At 42.7% G+C, this 21682-nt stretch overlaps 1 protein-coding gene and 1 long non-coding RNA gene across 2 annotated transcripts in view; one reads left to right on the top strand and one right to left on the bottom strand.

Moving 5' to 3' along the window:
• Positions 1–1930: 1930 nt before the first annotated feature.
• LOC143809412 (uncharacterized) lies at positions 1931–3672 on the bottom strand. Its single transcript, XR_013222269.1, has 3 exons — positions 3536–3672; positions 2676–2820; positions 1931–2575 (listed from the first exon to the last, which is right to left on the bottom strand). It is a non-coding gene; the product is annotated as an uncharacterized LOC143809412 (long non-coding RNA).
• A 3293-nt stretch (positions 3673–6965) lies between these two features.
• Positions 6966–21682, top strand: part of LOC143805874 (cytochrome P450 2F3-like) — a 32648-nt gene continuing 17931 nt past the window's right edge. The window contains exons 1-3 of the mRNA XM_077285613.1: positions 6966–7112; positions 12827–13002; positions 14304–14466. Coding sequence (XP_077141728.1) covers positions 7091–7112; positions 12827–13002; positions 14304–14466 — 361 coding nt within the window. The 5' untranslated portion in view covers positions 6966–7090. The remainder of the gene's footprint in view (positions 7113–12826; positions 13003–14303; positions 14467–21682) is intronic.

Below are 21682 nucleotides of genomic sequence, written 5' to 3'. Positions count from 1 at the left end.
ATTACGTCCCAATGCTGCCAGTGCCTCCATAATGCAGCCACTGCGCCACAATGCTGTTAGTGCCCCTATAATGCTGCCACAGTGCCGCCATAATGCTGCCAGTGCCCCTATAATGCTGCCACAGTGCCGCCATAATGCTGACAGTGCGCCACAATGCTGCCAGTGCCCCCATAATGCTGCAATTATGTCCCAATGCTGCCAGTGCCCCCATATTTCTGCCACTGCGCCACAATGTTTACAGATCTAGTGCCCCTGAATCGTACTATTTAAGTTGTCATGCATATTTTCATAATTATTAAAAATATTCTAATTTTTTCACATTTTTTTCCAGGTTTTTGGCCACAGGAGAGAGCTACACATCCCTGCACCTCCAATTTAGGGTTGGCAAATCCACCATCTCTCAAATTGTGAGGTGCACATGTGCCGTCATCTGGCAGAAGTTGCAGCCCATCGTGATGCCTTGCCCAACCGAAGAGACTTGGCTGCAGGTAGCAGCAGGCTTTCAGTCTGTGGCCAATTTCCCCAACTGCGTAGGTGCTGTCGATGGCAAACATGTGAGAGTGCTGAAGCCACCAAAATCAGGATCACGCTTCTTTAATTATAAGAAGTATTTTTCTGTGGTCCTGATGGCGGTAGCTGATGCCCATTACAAGTTTGTTGCCATCGACGTTGGTGCTTATGGCAGTTCTGGGGACTCTCGGGTGCTGCAATCATCACAGATTGGACTTCAAATTCTTCGAGATGGCGGAATGCTCCCAGCCCCAAGACCTTTGCCCGGTTCCACACATCCTGTACCCTTTGTGATGGTATCGGATGAGGCATTTCCCTTAAAAACTAACCTGCTGCGCCCATACCCACGAAGGACACTGGATGACCGGCGGAGGATTTTCAACTATCGGCTGAGCCGTGCACGAAAATATGTGGAATGCACCTTTGGGATCATGTGTAGTCAGTGGAGGATCTTTCACACTGCCATCCAGCTAGATACGGAGACCGTTGACACTGTGATCAAGGCATGCTGTGTTCTCCACAACTACGTTCGGGACTACAGCACAGAGGTAGTTGAGGAGACGCAGCCGTCTGAATTAATTGCAGTGGACAACTTGGGTCAAGGCAGGCAATCCATCTCGGGTGTGCGTGTGCGAGAAACCTTCACTGACTACTTCATGAGTCCTGAAGGTGCCGTGCACTGGCAATACTCCTGTGCCGGTGTTGAGCAGCCTGAACAGCAGAGAAGATCCGACGCCTAACCCCCATCAAGATGTCAGCCTGTACAGAAGAGCAGATCGGATGGCTAACCCAAAAGCAATCAAGGCCCTTGTGTTCTTCATCAGTACAGCCGAGCAGATTGGATGTCTAACCCCATGCATTCAATGTCCTTTTGTTCTTTATCATTTAAAAAAATTTTTAGGAATTAATAAATAAGAATTTTGTTTGAAAAATCAAACCTTGTGTCTGCAACTTACTCTTTAGTCACTGACAGTTATTATCCCATTACTCACAGTTCATAATCTGCAAATTGAAATAAACTTTTTATAGAATAAGAAATTAACAGACATTTATGCAAATACAAATTTATTTTTTATGCATAAATAACACTGTGTACTACACATAAAAACAAAACGTCTTAAAATGACGTAGGTATTATAACACAAGGACAAACATTGTCCAGAACAGTCCATCTAGAATGGACGCTATCAAAACCTGTCAACAGGACAAAAGTGCATCAACAATTGATTTGTGAACAACCTGTCAACAGGACAGGGGGGTTTAGGAACTAAATAATCAAAATTGCTGGTACTCTGGCTCGTAACCATACCCCGGAAACATATCTTGCGACAAAATACTCGTGTTTTGGGAAAGATTATGCCCAGAACTTTGACGAGTTGGACAGTGGCTTGAATTATAGGCTTCAGCAGCATCGGGCCTGTGTGCTGCATGGAAAAACCGTTGAGTAGCAGCTGCTGGTGGTGGTGGTGGCGGCCCACTTGGGATAGTAAATGCTTTCAAAATTCCCACAACTACATCTTGTGGAGGGGGGATTGGTGATGGGACAGCAGCACACATTAGAAGTGCATTAACTGCTGTCATGCACAGGCTCTGCCTGTCCCATGTCATGGACCTAAGGCGGCTAGCTACCACAGATCCAAATTTATCCATGTCATCTTGTGGAGATGAATGGTCTATTATATTTAGGGTTCGACTTGTGAGTGCTTCAATGGCACTAGCCGAACCATTATTTTTTTTCCCCTTCTTGGGTGCTGCCCTACCCATTGGCACAGGACGGGCAGAACCAGACCCCAACCCAGTGGGCCTTGAACCCCCAACAAAGGAGCTGGATGCAGCGGAAGAGGCAGCAACAACAGCGGAAGACAACACCGCCGCATCCGCCGAAGAGGGCGAAGTTGACACAGTACAGGTGGGGGACATAACTGCAGCATGCATGGAGGATGACTGCCTAGCCAAGGGTGGATTCGGTGAGGAGCAAATAGGATAGTCCTCCTCTCCATCACCCAGCTCCAGGCTGTTGTCTTCCTGTACCGGTGGGGTTTCGGCTCTTACATTGCCTTCAGTTCTGTACAAGGAATAAAAAAAGACTTTGTCAATACAAGAGTACTGTGAAACGTGGAAAATTCCAATAGTTATATATATATATATATATATATATAACTTACCGCCGCAAATTTCTGCTTGTTAAAATGAATTGCAGCTGGTCTGCAAACGGCACCTTCTTTTTTGATGGCGAGCTGCCACTTTCTACCTTCTGGGCCTTCATAAATCTGTCGGTCACAGATCGCCAACGTTTTCTCACACCTTCCACTGAAATTGAACCATTGAAAAAAATTAGTAAGGAAATAGATGGTGGCCCAGTTCTAACGCATCGTCTACTACAGAATATGCCTGAACACGTAGTATATTGCACAGGACAAGTACTATATTGCCCAGCCACGTATGTCCACAAGTTTCACCAATCCCAAGTGGCACTGGACAGAGGGGATTTATGATCAGGTTGTGCAGTGATTTTGCAGAGACCGCTGACACGACAGGTACTGCTGCATCGAACTTGCCGCTTGCACTGTCAAGGACAGGGCGGGAGGTCAGAGGGTGAGAATAACGTTTTTTCCATTATTTTTTACTTTTCTTTGTACTATTGATGCTGCATACGCAGAATCTATAGTAAAAACATTGTCAAACAGGGTGGTGCATAACCAGAGTGCGTAACACCTCGCTTTGTTAACGATGTCATTAACCCTGTGTGAGGCATGACTAGAGGGGAGTATGGAACGGGCACTGACTGCGGTGAGGAAAGAGCGGCCATATTGATGCCAGTCTGAGCCCGTCGCACATTGGTTGTGGCAATGTTTGTGTGCTTTTTGCCACAACAAAACAGCCACTTGGATTACATGAAAGACAAAAGCCACAAACAATGAATATCCGTGACAGACAGATGGACAGACAGAAAGAGGGAAGTGACACAAATAGACAATTATATAGTACATACGTAATAAGAATAACACAAATTTAACATACTTACAAATAAGTTTTTGACCCGCTATTGGTAGCTGAGGCCACTGCGGATAAATTTCTGTTACGATGGCTGGCCAGGCATCACGTTTAGAAGCGGAGGCTTTGTACTCCTCACTCGCACGGTCCCAGACCGCAGGGTGTTTTTCTACCTACAATTTTGATAGATAACCAGTCACTACATTTGATAAAATTATTATTTTGATAAGAAATATAAAAAAATCTGTACACTACATGGTGCCACGATTCTAACGCAGCAGTTATTATACATATGTATTTCTGGATATAGTAGCCACATACTATGTAGCACAGTCCACGACATTTTGTAGAATACCCGATGTGTGAATACAGGCCACGCAGTACATAACAGTGTACACGCAGTAAATGCCGGCGTCACACTCGGCATAAGACAATACGGTCCGTATCGGTGACAATTCCCCAAAATATTGGTCCATATCTCCTCCGTAGGCAGGGTGTGTCAGCGTATTTAGCGCATGTTTCTAGATTGTGGGAACTTTCCTAGAAAGCTCCCAGGCTTGAGTTCATATGAGGACAACCAGCAGAGGGCGCCCTCTTATGAACTCGAGCCTGTGAGTTTTTTTGGCAAAGTTCCCACGATCTAGAAACAGCCAGCAGAGGGCGACTCACCACAAATGCAGGTAAATATAGGTCATTGACCAACTTTACCTACACTCTCCGTGGTTTTTGCAGCCATGAGCATCACTGCATTAGCAAAGCTCGTGGCTGCAAAATATTTTAACCCCTTCAGATGGATTTACATCGTTGGACGTAACAGATCTGCGGAGGGTAAGGATATTGTTGGTTTATTATTTTTCTTTGTCATAGGGCGAGGGTCTTCAGATGGATTGAGGGTTCAATAAATTATTACAACAACCTTTGTTTTTATTTCATTAAAATAATTTTACATAATGTGTGTGTGTATTTTTTAACCCTTTGCTAAAATTGGATTAATAATGGATAGGCGTCTTATTGACGCCTCTCCATTATTAACCAGGCTTAATGTCACCTTACAATAGCAAGGTGGCATTAACCCTTCATTACCCCATATCCCACCGCTACAGGGAGTGGGAAGAGAGTGGCCAAGTGCCAGAATAGGCGCATCTTCCAGATGTGCCTTTTCTGGGGTGGCTGGGGGCAGATGTTTTTAAGCCACGGGGGGGCCAATAACCATGGACCCTCTCCTGGCTATTAATATCTACCCTCGGTCACTGGCTTTACCGCTCTGGCGGAGAAAGTTGCGCGGGAGCCCACGCCATTTTTTTCTGCCATTTAACCCTTAATTTGCCTTTAACCCTTAAAATTTAATAGCTACAGGCAATTAAAGGGTTAATGGGGGAAAAAAATGGCGTGGGCTCCCGCGCAATTTTCTCCGCCAGAGTAGTAAAGCCAGTGACCGAGGGCAGATATTAATAGCCAGGAGAGGGTCCATGGTTATTGGCCCCCCCGTGGCTTAAAAACATCTGCCCCCAGCCACCCCAGAAAAGGCACATCTGGAAGATGCGCCTATTCTGGCACTTGGCCACTCTCTTCCCACTCCCTGTAGCGGTGGGATATGGGGTAATGAAGGGTTAATGCCACCTTGCTATTGTAAGGTGACATTAAGCCAGATTAATAATGGAGAGGCGTCAATTATGACACCTATCCATTATTAATCCAATACTAGTAAAGGGTTAAAAAAAAACACACAGTCTGGAAAAAGTATTTTAATTAAATGATCACAACAGGTTTTTCACAATGTTTTTATTTGACGGCAAGTAACTGTTCTGGCTCCGGTGAGCCGGTGAGTCCGCGCAGCCGCAGTGAACACCGAACGAGCTGCCTTCGGGAGAACTCAGTATACAATGAACGAGATCGTTACGATCCCGTTCATTGTATCGGCGGCCGCGGTTTAGAGCAGCCGCATGTTATGTGGCTGCTCTAAACTGTAGATCATCGTGGGACACTCGTTTATTTGGATGCTGCGGAGGGTAGGTATATGTTGTGGTTTGTTTTTTTACTATTTTTTCTGACGAGGGATTCGTGGAATTGGGCGTATAGGTGAGTATGGGTTTTTTATTTTTTTATTTATTTGAGGTGGCGATCGGCGGGGACAGGTATGTATATTTTATTTTCACAGGTAACCACTGGCCACCAATGAATGTTTATAGGGGTGGGGTGGGGGGGTTAATACAGGCCACTGGCCACCAATGAATGTTTATAGGGGTGGGGTGGGGGGGGTTAATACGGGCCACTGGCCACCAATGAAACTTTATAGGGAGGGGGAGGGGGAGGGGGAGGGGGAGGGGGAGGGGCATCGTGGATATAAAAAAAAGTGTTTTTTTGCACGCAGGAACAGTTCGATGGGAAATACTGCTCCCATCGAGCTGAGCCTGCTGCTACTATAGGGAATAGACATAGGCCGATGGGAGTAGTAGTAGTCTCATCGGCCTATGTCTGACAACACACATACACCACACACACGAACACACACAAAACACACACATAGACACTTACCACACTAATCATAAAAGGCACATCCAGCGCCATCCGGTCATACCAGTCCATGCTGGCAGCCATCATCCAGGAAGACGGATATTATCTTCCTGGATTATGGGATGCTCCTGGCATGATGGGATGGCTATGTGACTTCCGGTAGGCCGCACTGTGTACCTCCGCAAATCTGCTTGAATTCCGCATTTTTTTTATAGATTTGCGGAATTCAAGCGGTACAATACAAGTCTATGAGCACGGAATCGCCGCGATTCCGCAAATTAATGAACATGCTGCGTATTTTACCGCAAATCTTTTCCGCTGCGGAAAAATACTCAGTATGTGCACATAATTTGCGGTTTCCATTATAATTGATAGGATGCTTAATGTTAGCGTTTTTTTCGCGGTTTTATAGCGTTTTTATAGCGAAAAACCGCGAGAAAACCGCGATAAAAACGCTATGTGTGCACACAGCCTTAAGGTGATACAAAAAATTCTTGGCAGCTCCGCATAATGGTCATATGATGCTCCATTGAATGCTATACGTTGCAAATAATCTTTCCTAGAAGCATTCCTAAAGAATACCTTCGTACGATGATATCAGATGAAGCACGAACCTATATTTTTTTCTGACAGATTCATACAGAAATAGTAATAAATAAAGGTTTACTTCTCATGAAATAGGAGGATTATGGAGGAACAATAAGGCTCCAAGACATAATATGTAGTCATCTTTCTTCAATTTGACTCGACAACTTTACTATAAACTTGAATGCATAGTCCCTACAGTGATGTTTTTTTTTTTTATTTTTAGTATGAGTTCTCTTTTACCTATTTAAACTGTGAAAGAACAAATGTACTTTGGATAGAATCCAAAAAAGGTGTGTAGGTGTTATACGATCCCCTGAGGATCATTATGTAACACCATAAATTGTACATTGAAACTTCTATGTCGGTGTCATACCTCTCTTATTTATTGATGGAAAGGGTCAATCACGACTCTTCTCTTCTTCTACAAGCAAGAGACAGAAGAATCTTACCAAGACCTCACCACAGCTGAAAATCAACACTAAAAATGTTTCCCAATATGGTGACAGGTCAGGACCTTTTATATACATTTTATGTAATGTAGAATTGGTTTCATTAAGTATTACCATGTATTGTGAGAGGGTTGACACCAAGATCCTATAACCAGGTGTGAGCATAATGAAAAGTTACACCTACCTTTTGTAGATTTTCTAATGAGTATCCGAGAAGCTTTATTTCTCACAATTTAGAAATTTAACCATTTAATGACAGGGACAAATATTTGAAATCTAACCACTGTCACTTTATATAGTAATACCTCTAGAATGCTTCAACAAATCTCATTGATTTGGAGACTGTTTTTTCGCGACACATTATACTTTATGATAATTGTAAACTTAGGTTGATATGTTTTGTGTTTGTTTATAAAAATAACAGAAATTTGACAACAATTTACAAAAAAATAGCAATTTTCAAACTTTGAATGATTATCCCTTTAATCCAGATAGTCATACTGCACAAAAACATTAATAAATGTAATGTACGAAAATACACCAGCGCTGCCTGGCTAGAATCACTGAGCTGCAGGAACCAAGACAGCAAGGGGCTGATACTGTCAGTGGGGAAATGCAATAAATAAAAACAAATGGATCCGCGCTAAAGTGATAAACAAATAATCAAGGATATAGATGATATTATATAATATAGTCCCTAAAAAATACTAGGCTGTGTACCTATCCAATGTATAGATGAAAAACGAGACCACAAGGGTGTGGATGTAAGGCCCCCCAACACCACACACAAACCGCTATAGGGCAACCTAGATGCGATACAGAATTGGACCTGAAACAAAGCTGGAAATGTGCCCAGAAAATCTGTACCGATGACACTGCAGACTCACCGTGATGTAGTGGCAACTCAGTGTAGAGTGAAGGATGCGGTCCGGATTGGGTGGCGGGATGGGTCCGGTAGGTGTGCAGGCAGGCGGGCAGGCGAGCAGGAAAGGAAACCGCAGAGTGGCATGTGCTGCGGAGGCTACGTAGAGCCAGGGACAGCTCCGGCCGGTAGCGTCCCTGGATACGAGCGCGAAAGAACAGGGGGGGAGGAGCTCGCTGGCACAGGGCTCAGCGTGTGACGTCACTGAGCTGGAGAAAGGTACGGGGAACCACAGGGACCAAACGACCAACGCGTTTCGAAGGGACAACTTCCTTCTTCATCAGGGTATGAAGAAGGAAGTTGTCCCTTCGAAACGCGTTGGTCGTTTGGTCCCTGTGGTTCCCCGTACCTTTCTCCAGCTCAGTGACGTCACACGCTGAGCCCTGTGCCAGCGAGCTCCTCCCCCCCCTGTTCTTTCGCGCTCGTATCCAGGGACGCTACCGGCCGGAGCTGTCCCTGGCTCTACGTAGCCTCCGCAGCACATGCCACTCTGCGGTTTCCTTTCCTGCTCGCCTGCCCGCCTGCCTGCACACCTACCGGACCCATCCCGCCACCCAATCCGGACCGCATCCTTCACTCTACACTGAGTTGCCACTACATCACGGTGAGTCTGCAGTGTCATCGGTACAGATTTTCTGGGCACATTTCCAGCTTTGTTTCAGGTCCAATTCTGTATCGCATCTAGGTTGCCCTATAGCGGTTTGTGTGTGGTGTTGGGGGGCCTTACATCCACACCCTTGTGGTCTCGTTTTTCATCTATACATTGGATAGGTACACAGCCTAGTATTTTTTAGGGACTATATTATATAATATCATCTATATCCTTGATTATTTGTTTATCACTTTAGCGCGGATCCATTTGTTTTTATTTATAACATTAATAAATAACTTTGCCCTCATGTCTATTTTGCATCAGCACCATTTGTAAAATGTTGTTTTATTTTGTCAACATTTCAAAATGTTTAAAAATGTAGCAATCAATTTTCACTTTTTTCAAGGATTTTTTTAGGGACAAATTCAGTTTTGAAGTGACTTTGGGGGTCCTATACAGCTCATGCCAAAATTAAGAGACCACTCCAAAATATCCCGTATGTCTTATTTTTCTCTTTATAGGTATATTTTTGAGTAAAATGTATTTTTTTTTAATTCTATAAACTACTGACAACATGTCTCTGAATTTCCAAGAAATACATTTTGTGTTTTTTTCTGAAAATGAGAAATGGTTAAAATTAGAAAAAAAATGCATTGCTTGCAAACCTCAAATAATGCAAAAAAAGTTCAAAATCATTTAGAAACAACAATACTAAAGCTTTAACTCAGGAAGAGTTCAGAAATCAATATTTTGTGGAATAACCATGATTTTAATCACATCGCCTTGGCATACTTTTCACCAGTCTTTTACACTGCTTCTGGTGCAAAAATGTAAGCAGTTCTTCTTTGTTTGATGGCTTGCGACTATCCATCATCCTCTTGATTACATTCCAGAGGTTTTCAATGGGGTTCAGGTCTGGAGATGGGCTGCCCATGACAGGAATTTGATGTGGTGGTCTCTTAATTTTTGCCAGAACTGTATATTGGAAACCCCCCAAAATTGATACCATTTTAAAAACAGCACCCCTCAATGTATACAAAATTGCTTTCAGGTAGTTTATTAACCCTTCAGGTGCTTTTCAGGAATTATTGCAAAGTGACATGATAGGAATGAAAAAATGTATTTTTACCACCTAAATGTTTCTGATCAGGCCGCTATAGCGGAAAGCCTTTAAGGCTGTTATTCGGCAATGAATTGCCATTGCAAACACCAGGACCACACAATCAAGATCTCAGGGTGCTGATGGGGTTAGAGAGGGACCCCCACACTCTGTTAACCATCTAGATGCTGTAGTCACTATTTGCAACAATTTGTAAGGGGTTACATGGCCATGGATGGTGCCAACACTGATCGTGGCTGATGCAGCAAGTTGTCAGCTATTGTGTAAAGCTGATACCTGCTGGATTGCCACCTGTAGGGGTGTGCTATTCTCTTATATTGCAGTTCAGTTTTAAGTCATATTGGTGAAAATGGATTAAAGGCATTGATTTTACACTTGCACAAATAAATATATATATATATACTAGATGGAGGCCCGATGCTATCACATCGGGAGGACAGTAATGTCATGATGGGGGCAGGCATGCGGTGCTGTTGTTGCCTAATGGCATCCAGTGATAATCTAATGAATTTTGCATCAGGGGACTCATGTGCTTGACACCTACATTTATATGCATTGTTTTTGTCCCAGCAATGCTGTTGCTCTTCAAGAGTCTCATTTGCCCTTTGTTGTCTTCAATGTTTTGCCTTTGCAGCTTTCGTTTCATTGTCATTGGCGTACTTCTTATGAGGAGCCATGTTGGCGTTGATATTTGCTTTTTAAAGGGGTTTTCCCACAAACAAAAGTTAATTTTAAAAATTGTCTGTGTCTGACCATGTACCAAACATACCACAGTTCCTGGGCAGGAGAGGAAGCAAAAGACAATACTGACATTACAGCAGGAGATCGCAGAGGAAACATTTTGTGAGGTAAAATATTTTTTAAAAACAGTCAGTGAAATATTTTACCTCACAAAAGGAATCCACTGTGATCCCCTGCTGTAATGTCAGTATTATCTTTTGCTTCCTCCCCTGCCCAGTAGATGTGGTATGCTCCGTACACGGTCAGACACAGTCAATTTTTAAAATGAACTTTTGTTCGTGGGAAAACCGCTTTAATGTGACCGGCTTCCTCTGCCTGTAGAAACGTTGCGCATCTGGCGTCGGGATCAGCCAAACGATTCACTACACCTGCGCGTAATTCGCGCAGGCGCAGTAAATCAGACCACTGCCATCTTTGTGCATACAGATAGCAGCGGTCACATTAAAACTGTGCATGCACTCTTCCTGTATAAAGATGGTGGCAGTCACTGAATCATTTGGCTGATCCCAGCGGCGGCGTGTTCGCGACGGTGTTCCACTGGTGGTACTGTGCAAGAGGCTGCATGAGTGTGAGTGTGAGTATGAGAGTTAGTGTGTGAGTGTGAATGTGAGTGTGAGAGTGTGTGAGTGTGTGTGTATATGTATGTGTGTGTGTGTGTGTGTGTGTGTGTGTGTGTATGTGTATGTGTGTGTGTGGTGCGACGGTGTTCCGCTGGTGGTACCACGAATAGCAGCAGTTTCCATATTGAGACACCCATCACTTGGGTGTCCCAATATGGCAGTCAATGAATATATATTTTTGAGTAAAATGTAAATTGTTCTTTTAGTCTATAAACTACTGACATGTCTCCGAATTTCAAAGCAATAAAGCTTGTATTTTTTTTTTGAAAAGGAGAAATGGTCCAAATTAAAAAAATCTGTGCTTTCAGACCTCAAATAATGCAAAGAAAGCAAGTTCATAATCATTTAGAAACAACAATACTAATGTTTTAACTCAGGAAGAGTTCAGAAATCAATATTTTGTGGAATAACCATGATTGTTAATCACAGTTTTCATGCGTCTTGGCATGCTTTCCACCAGTCTTTCACACTGCTTCTGGCACACAAATGTAAGCAGTTCTTCTTTGTTTGATGGCTTGTGACCATCCATCATCCCCTTGGTTACACTCCAGAGGTTTTCAATGGGGTTCAGGTCTGGAGATTGGGCTGCCCATGACAGGGTTTTGATGTGGTGGTATCTTAATGTTTGCCAGAGCTGAATATGTATGTATATGTGAATAAAATGTAAAATATATATATTTTAAATTTTACCTTATTTAACAAAACAATTAGACTACATAAATACATAAGAACAGCATGACCTATGTGCCTATGCAATTTAATTATGACGATAACTGTTAGAAATAACCTTTACGTTTCTTCACAAATGACAGACATCATTCTTTTGCTTATATTTTGTTCTATTGCAAACACAAAGTTAATATTAATTTAATTAGTATTTTTTCTCTGTTTCACTGGTCCGGTGCTCATGGATGAGTGCTGTGGAGATGCTTGGGGGAGGAAAGAGTTTCTTGGTTCAGATCTAATATTTTTTTTAATATTTTTATGCTTTCTTCCTTTTCTATTTTTAATTGTGCAAGGTGGAAATACTTCCCAAAGAGAACATTTTATAATATATTACTGCCATTTGGAGTTCTAGAGTATGGCCTCATTCACACAAGTGCATTTTTTACATATTTTATATCCATATCTTCAATGCTAAGGTCTTTTTAATGTAAATTAGAATGAGTAATTAATATTACCAAAGAGATGATCTTTCTAAAAAGGTTTACTATGTATAGTAGGCAAAGTGACAAAAGCAAAATTGGTTCCCTTGGTTACGACAATGATCTCCATCTTCTGGCCGAGGGCAGTGAGAACCGTCTCCTACCTGACAGCCTCACCTGCTCGGCTTTTAATTAGATGGTGTGACGACATTGTGGTAGCATGATGAACATTTGTCATTGCTGAAGGCCAACTGATCAAAAGAAGAGCCACAGATGCCAATAGGTAAGAAGTGGTTCTCAAAACTCCTGTCCAGCCGCCAGAATACTGCAGGGTTCTGCGAATCAATTCACACCAACTTTCATAGTGGTCTGTCATATTTAATTACTATTTACATTATATCTCTAAAATGTAAGAGTCTAAATTATAGATAGATGATGGTCACTAAGATGTACCGTACTTAAAGAGTAGGTTTTTAGATTAATAAATTAGGAACTGTGCTGAATCTTTTTCCACAAAACTTATATATCAACCCAATAACCTGCCGCCCACAGAAGGCACTTTCTATTCATTGGACTAGGTAAAACCTAAGGAGCATAGTTTCTAACTTTAATGTCTTTTCTATTTTATTAGGTTGGGAAAGGATTGAATTTCACTCTATGACAATAGTGCTCGCCATTCTCTGTTTTTCCTTTCTGATATTTCTTAAGAAGACTAAAGGCAAACTTCCACCAGGCCCTAAAGCTTTGCCTCTTCTGGGCAACCTCCATCAGCTAGATACCAAAAATTTGGTCAAGTCTCTGAAAGAGGTACAGTATGTGGATTAGTAAGTCTGCTCAATTTGAGCACTATTTGTAATCTTAAGCCTGAATCATTATTGCATTTGTACATTTTTATTTCTTTAGTTTTTGCTTTTTGCATGTTTTTAATTGAACCTTATTGTTCTTTTAATTGTGCCTATTTTAAAAATCTTTTTCATACATGTTCACCTGTTTTGTTTTTTCTTATTTTGTTTTTTGTTCACGATTGCAAACGGTGATTGAGGTTTCCAGATCCAGCTCTCCACCTGGAGAGATTTTTTGTACACCTGGATATTTTGTGCGAATTTTGCAAAATTTTAGTGGAGAATCACATTTTTTGTTATATAAAGTTGCAAAAAGATTTAAAGACAAAAATAAAGAGTATTTTTTATTTTAGGAAAAAATTATAAATAATGTTGAAGAATTTGGTGTGAAAACTATTAACAAGCACCAAAAGACAAAAAAAAAAATAAAAGTGACCTAAAAAAAGTGATTAACTGGACCCTTAAATATTTTTATATGTAGTCTAAAATCAAAGTGAACCTACCCCACCCTTCCCAGTAATGCCCTCAACTTATCCTAAACCTCGTACTTCTGTGCAGAGTTTATAAAAATCCCGCCCCCTTTTTGACCAGGAGTCCCGAAAAATCTGGGCTTGTTGACAACTACGTATTTTTCTATAATGAAATCTTTGTCTTGTAAGATCAGCTATTTGTACCACATAGATCTTCCTTTGGTTTATTTTTGTACAGGAAATAGCTGTCTGACATCTTGAAAGTAGGTAGTTTTTCTGCTCACCAAAACCCAATGGAGGACCATGCTTTAACTTGTGGCTCCAGCTACTCTGATTCCAGTCATGAGTCGTATCATTGTGGCATGATGACCAAACCACTCTGATGATGTGATGGAACTACATCCCTAAACAACATCTCTAAAATCGAGGCTCTAACTACTACCCTTAACCAGTTAATACGATATTGAGGTCAATTTTTGTCTGGTCTAAAAAGGTACAAATTCAGACTATTTGTTGTTTTTGGCTTCTTTCCATAACTTTTCAAAATATGAAAAAGTGTGAAGAACCTTGTTGAGGAGTTGAGGTATACCATGTTCACACAGATTTACCATAATTTACTTCAGAAATTAGGGGACATTTTAACAGAAATCTAAGTCGTCTTAGACTGAAGCGTATAGCTTCCACCAAAAATGATCTAAGATGAAATGAATAAACTAAAATCTACATGCAATTAATATTCTGTAATATTTTGCTATTTTGTCTCATATTCATTATATTTATGCCCTTCCATTTATAGCTGAACAACAAATATGGTCCAGTATTCACCATCTACCTAGGACCAAGGCCCAATGTCATTCTGTATGGATACAAGGCAGTTCATGAAGCTCTGGTGGAACAAGCAGAAGATTTTAGTGGCAGAGGAGAGTTTCCCGCATTTCATAGATTCACTCAAGGGAATGGTAAGTTTTTAGTTCCAGGGACCTAAATAATAAGCTGTTATTAATTTGAGATGGAACTGTATACTTTAATATTGGTATGAGAGCTTACATTTGGATAAGCTGATGATTTACTCATAATTAGAGATGAGCAAATCAATTCACAGGACCCTGGTCCAGTTGATAGGTTAGCATTTCATGGCCGCTGGAGGCGAGCCCTGTAAAATGCTTTCTTCCTGCTGACATCCGCAACTTCTCTCTTAATTAGCCACCCTGGTGCGTTGATATCATGATCCATATGAGGAAGGCTTTGCACATCAGGGAGGCTCCTTTCCAAAGGCCATGGAATACTGACTCAGCCACTGGACCAGGGTCCTGCAAATGTATTTGCTTATCTCTACCCACAATATAAAGGGGCTGCACATGTAACACCCCAGGAAGCCGGTTGTTACAGTGGTATTGCCTTCCTCACGAGGAGGGTGATGCCATGCCTGTAAGCGATAAGGATACCTTTAACAGGTAACGCTTACATGCAACATTTTTCTGACTCCAGGCCAGAAGGGTGAGCTCTAGACCTGGTTTCAGGGTATCTACCCTACATATATTCTGGCTGGGGGAGGAGTTAGGAGAGTCTATGCAGAGAGCAGGAGCTGAGCAGACATGCAGCTCTGCAGCTCCCGACAGGAGAGTCAGACAGTCTGTAGGAAACAGTGAGGGGAGAAGGAGCAAAGGAGGATAGAGAAACTGGAGTGGAGCTGCGATTGGGCTCACTCCAGGATCGAGCGCAGAAACCAGAGGCTGGAATTCTGAGGTTGTGGGGGTAACTGTATGCCCCACAGCAGAAACCGGTGGGCAGGAGATTCCAAGTCTCCTGGCCACCATTACACCTGAAGGCACAGCAGCAGATAGAGCCCAAAGTCACCACGAGAGAAGGGACACCTGTAAAAAGGCTTGAGTTGCCTGCCATGCGGGTATTGTCTACCTAAAAGTTACAGAGAGAAAGAGAGGACCTTGTGTGAAGCTTCAGGCAGCAAGGGACGCACACTTCAGCGCAGTAAGGAAGGCTTCCAACCCCACCTGGCTAAAGGGACTCCAAATCGCTTCCAGGCTGCCCAGATTATAAAGACCACCTGTAATCTGTGTACCTGAACTGCATCAGTAAAAGATAAAGAGACTGCAATCTTGTGTCCTCTAATTCTTTTCTGCACTTCATGCACTTCACCATCTATCATCTTTACCAACTGCATCGGGAGCCCTGGGGACTAAGCTCTACCTGTGGGGAGCTATACCACCTGTGCTGCAATACCATCATCCCCAGAGGACCCCTTTAAGCAGCGTCAGCCATCCCTGACTGAGTACTACAAGTGATGTCACGAACATTACTCATTAGAATTTATTTTTCCACTTTAATTTCCCTTTAATTGGACGCCCAGTGCCACGGACCGGGTCACTGCCACCGTGACACATCCCTTTAAGAAACCAGCCCGGTACCGAGTACCCAACGGTCTTAGCGGACACTCCACACACTTTGAACAATCTCTTCATGTCAGAAGGGTGCCCTAATGATATAGTGACCTCAGTGTAGTATTCTGGTGGAATCCCCAGCAAATAGCTGTAATTCCAAAAATAACCCAGAAGAAATGGGATAGTCCTCCCGCCCTTTCCCTGACTCTTAAAGGTTCCCATTGTGCCACAAATCACACTGCCTACTACCATGTCACAGGGCAACTAGACCTCATAGTAGCTAGTTTTCTAGCCTGCAATAGCAGAGATCAACCTTGGCCCACAATAGGATCCAACTACTACTTCACCTGATTTTGATTCCCACTAAGACACATCAAACACTGCTCTAACCATCAGCTGGTCCATCAAATACTTCAGCTTTATTACCTTCCTCATCCTCTTCATCCTCCTCTTTTTTAGAGAACAGAGAAATGCTTCCTTACCCATTATGTACATGACTCCTTCAAGGCCAGAAAAGATAAGGGCTAATTGTGAAGATGGAGGGGCAGAACATATTATTAATCTATCCTCACATATACTCTCTCAGCCTGAAATAATGGTGTTGAGCCATGGTCTATCGTTTGCTCCCACTACCAAATTTGATTCATTTTTGTGGATCAAGGATATTAATCTCTTTTTGAGAAAACTAAAATGGAAAAAATCTTCATTCAAAACGATAAGTCACAATGCCAATCACTTGGTATGACATCTGACTCATTAGAGGATGTGACACTATTGGCTGTTTTGGCCGAGGAGGGTGGACGTAATATTGGAGAAGGTCCTTATTCAGAACTTAAACCAAGAAGTAAAAAGACGCCTCCAATTGGAAATTATAGTAGTATTGACATATTTCTTAGTCTGGTTACAAAAGAAATTAAAAAAAATTAATCCAAAAAATGGTATATTGGTACCGAATTTGGAGGACTGTGGCAACGTGGTGGTACTTGATAAATTACAATATCTAATGATGTGTAAGAACATCCAATCGGACTCAACAACCTATGAGATCCTTAAAAAAGACCCCACATTGCCCTACCAAACAGAACTGAGAGAATTATTGACAGAAGCTTTGGGGGGCAGTCTTATATCCAAGGACGAGTTCGACTTTATGTACCCCAAATATCCTACACTAGCAACTTTCTACTCCCTACCTAAAATCCATGTTCACACCCAATTGTGGCGGGCATAGATGCACTTTGTCAAAATTCAAGTATTTACCTTGACCAAATTCTGCGCCAATTTGAACACTCCCTACCATCATACACCAGAGACACCTCCGACTTATTGACCAAACTTGATGGTATCCACCTTAACTTAGGCACTATCTTGGCATCAATAGACGTGGAAACTCTTTACAGTAGCATACCACATAATAAACGTATCGAAGCGGTTGAATACTATTTGAGAGCAAGAGGAAACCATTGTTTCCGGCATAATGATTTCTTGCTTAAACTGCTTCAATATCTGATGACTCATAACTTCTTTCTTTTCAATGGTGAATTCTTACACCAGCTCAGGGGCACAGCAATGGGGACTCTGTGTGCCCCCACTTATGCTTATCTGCTCCTGAGCTGGTGGTAGGAAACGGTGGTGTTTAGGGATGAGGATGTCAACTGGTGCCCCCGCATTACTTTTTGGTTGCGCTTTATCGATGACATCCTCGTACTCTGGTCAGGAGATGGTGACTCATTTAGAGAATTTGTAGACCACCTGAACGTAAACAACCTGGGCCTAAGGTTTACCTCTGAAGTGGGGGAAGACAGTATTCCTTTTTTGGATGTACTCCTCTGAAAGGGTGACCAGGGCACATTAAATTGTACTATTTACAGCAAGAAGACAGCTACCAATAGCCTCCTCAGGTGGGAGAGTTATCATCCCACAAACCCTAATAGAGGTATACCCAAGGGATAGTTCTTTAGACTTTGCAGGAACTGTTCCTCACTGCGAGATTTTGAACATCAAGCTAACACTATGAAGTGATTGTTAAGGGTCAAGTTCCTGCCTCTGCACAGGGGGAATCTCGGGCCATCTCCGCTGCGGTCTCCCATTCTTCTCCTGCCGCAGTGGAGCCTGCTCAGCGGAGACGTCAGTCCCAGCGTCTCGCTCAGTCTGACTCTGTACAAAGGGTTACTGCTGCTTTTCCAGCTTCTGCCATTGAAGTCAGTGCTGGGCAGCAGCGAGCAGACGCTTCTGGAACTAAGTCCTGCTTTTCTCGTTCTGAGCATGCCCATAGTAAGATCTCTCAGTGGAGATCGAGGGTCACATGTTCAGATACTGCAGCTAAATCCATTGGTCCTCCAGGAAGGTCCTGAAGGTGCTCAGGCTCTGTAGTAGCCTCTCATTGGTCCTTCTAGGAAGGTCCTATAATTTCTGCAGCTATTTTAGGCTCTCATGACCGCACGGCCATGCGCTAGTATTGAATCTGTTATGTGCATGCGCCAGTGTGGTCATTTATGTGTGTTCAGGGACTCGGCTGAAATAAGCCCCTAGAATGCCGGCACCTCCGGCAAGGAGATTGTGTGCATGGATTTAGGGCCCCGGCTGAAATAAGCCCCTAGAATACCGGCTCCTCCGGTGAGGAGATTGTATGTTTGCATGACCACAGACTGCTCTCTGATGGGCAGTTAACCTGTGCTCCTGTGAAGTCTAACAGGGCGCAGAACTTTCCTTTCTTGGCTACTCTGTGAGGTAACAGAGCTAGTCTATACCGCCAAATAGTGCCACCATTTACTAGCAGCAGGTTCCCCTGCACGGTGGACCCCGGGCTGCGAACGCATCAATAATAATAAACATCTATATTTACTCGGTGCGTTCCGCTAGCTCTAACAGTGTTGCTTCATAGAAAGGGATTATCCCGAACAGGTTGTGGAAAAGGGATATGTAACAGTATGGAATTCAAATCGTGTACTCACTCCAAAACTAAAAAGAGAAACTGGAGGAGTGACTAGATTAATTGGAACATATGATGATTAGAACAATAAAGTGATGGGTATCCTGAAACGGTGTTGGGGTATCCTGAGAGCAGATCCCGATATAGCCGAATGCATTCCTAACAGTAACATATAGGAGGGGGAAATCCATATGCGATAATGTGGTCCACAGTCACCATAACCCCCCAAAAACAAGAGGCACATGGTTGGAACACAGAAGTGTGGGCACTTTTAAATGTAAACTTTCTGCAGTGTTGCTATGGGACGTGTTTTTAAAAATAGCGATTTTGCTAGTTGTAGGACAGCAGGGGTGGTTTATCTATGCACGTGTAGCTGTCCATTAAATTATGTTGGAAAAACAAAAAGGCAACTAAGAGTCAGGATAGGCGAACACGTGGGAAATATAAAACATAAACGTGAGACCACTCTGGCACATCATTTGGTGGAAAAACATCAAGGGGATCTGGAGTCATTGTCATTTCAAGTGATAGAGACTGTCCCCCAATCTGTCAGACTTGGCGATTGGGATCGTAAAATACTCCAGCGTGAAACTAGGTGGATCTTTCTACTGGAATCCATGTCCCCTCTTGGATTAAATGAACAACTTAACTTCACAAGTTTTATCTAAATTGTTTGTATTCAGGATAAGGTTTAAATGACAGGTAATTACTGTTTTTTTGCATAGGTCTTCCAGACCACAAGACACTTTCTACTGAAAAGTGGAAACAATATTAGTAAAGGTTCTTTCAGAGTTTAACCCCACTGATCCATTGGTAGTTAAAGGCAACCTGTCACCCCCAAAATGGAATTTGAGCTAAGCCCACCAGAATCAGGGGCTTATCTACAGTATTCTGGAATGCTGTAGATAAGCCCCCGATGTATCCTGAAAGATGAGAAAAAGAGGTTGGATTATACTCACCCAGGGACGTTCCCGCTGCGGTCCGGTCCGATGGGTGTCGCGGTCCAGTCCGGGGCCTCCCATCTTCATAGGATGACATCCTCTTCTTTTCTTCATGCTGCAGCTCCGGTGAACTCTATCTGCCCTGTTGATGGCAGAGCAAAGTACTGCAGTGCGCAGGTGCCGGGCCTCTCTGACCTTTCCCGACGTCTGCGCACTGCAGTACTTTGCTCTGCCTTCAACAGGGCAGACAAAGTACACCTGCACCGGAGCCGCAGTGTGAAGACAAGAAGAGGACGTTATCGTAAGAAGATGGGATGCTCCGGACCGGACCGCGACGCCCATCGGATCGGACCGCTTGCTCAGGTGAGTATAATCTAACCTCTTTTTCTCATCTTTCAGGTTACATTGGGGGCTTATCTACAGCATTACAGAATGCTGTAGATAAGCACCTGATGGCGGTGGGCTTAGCTCAACTTCCATTTTGGGGTGACAGGTTCCTTTTAATAGATTTTATTATAAATGGAATATATCCCTGCATTGGAGGGCTATGCTGGTGTGTCACTGTTTTAAGCCTGCTGCTCATCATAATTTCCAATTACACTAATTCTAAATATGAGCTGGTGTGATCTGGAATTGTGAGTCAGAGTCCTCTGTGTTGTTGGCATTGTTGTTTTGAACAGCAGGCTGGTTATTAAATGCTGCCTTTTAAACATATTTACTCACATCCGGTAAAGATATAGTGCTTGGAACGCAATTTGCGGTCCACCTACCGGATATACTGGAATCCAGCGTCTTGTGTGATGGAACGCACGACGTCTGTTCAGCATCGCCTCTAAACCTGTGGGCGGTAGTGTATATTGAGTGGAACGCATATGCGCTTCACTCACCGGCAGTATGATGGCGCCATGAGTAACAATGCGTAATTTCTGGTTTGATGTATGCTGTTCATGGCAGCAAGAGGAATAAAAAGCAGCATACGGTGAGACATGTGTAGCCCTTCATTGCAAGTGGTCACGATGAGACGTGGCATTTTACAGCTGCCTCGTACTGGGAGAAGCCCTGTTCCTTCCCCTGTTGGACCCTGGTTTACTGCCCTTGGGAGAAACGCGTCGGGTGGGTGAAAAACTGGATGAGTACATCCTTATTTCTCTTTGACTTTGATATGATTATTAATGATTATTTCTCTGCATCAGTATTATAAGAACTAGGAGGTATATTCATAAAGGGAATAGAATCACTACACCCCGAAAATGCAGATATGTTTTTTTTTTTTTTTCCCTCTGTCCTTGTGTATTACTAGTTAAGAGGTTAACAAAAGGAGGAGTATTATTGAAACTATAACAGCTATTGCAATTTTAAGATTTATCATTGTCTCTAATATGATACACAATTGCACCCCTAGAATATAAGGTATCAGGGTCCAAAAACTATTAAACCCTGAAACAACGTGGGATTTACCCAAAAAGACTGCTGCAGTTTTTACCTATCACTTTGTAAGCACATTTGCACTTTAGGTAAGATTTGGTGTTGGTGATGGTTTCTTTGTTAAGTTCCCTTTAGGGTATCAAGGGAGAGCCATCTGTGAGCGGGGGCGCCATGTCGAACTTAGGGTGCCAACCTCCGCTGTAAGGTAGGGTGAGCAAGGGAGAGATCACCCCTCACCATATTAGCCTCTATCCTTTTTTAGTATTGTTTATATTAATAAAATATACTGTTTTGGCTGTTATTGTCTCCTGACCCTATAGTAAGGGTGATTTTACCCAGGAATATTAAAAGTTACATTTTAGGGGTATTTTTATTTTTATTTTGGTTTATACCTAATTTATACTCCGGTATTTATCATTTTTTGTACAAATATAGCTAGTATTCTAGCCTGCAATAGCAGAGATCAACCTTGGCCCACAAC

Source organism: Ranitomeya variabilis, chromosome 2, assembly GCF_051348905.1.
Source record: "Ranitomeya variabilis isolate aRanVar5 chromosome 2, aRanVar5.hap1, whole genome shotgun sequence".
Lineage (NCBI taxonomy): Eukaryota > Metazoa > Chordata > Amphibia > Anura > Dendrobatidae > Ranitomeya > Ranitomeya variabilis.
Note: the sequence above shows the minus strand (reverse complement) of the source record. Positions and strands in the feature narration are given on the sequence as shown.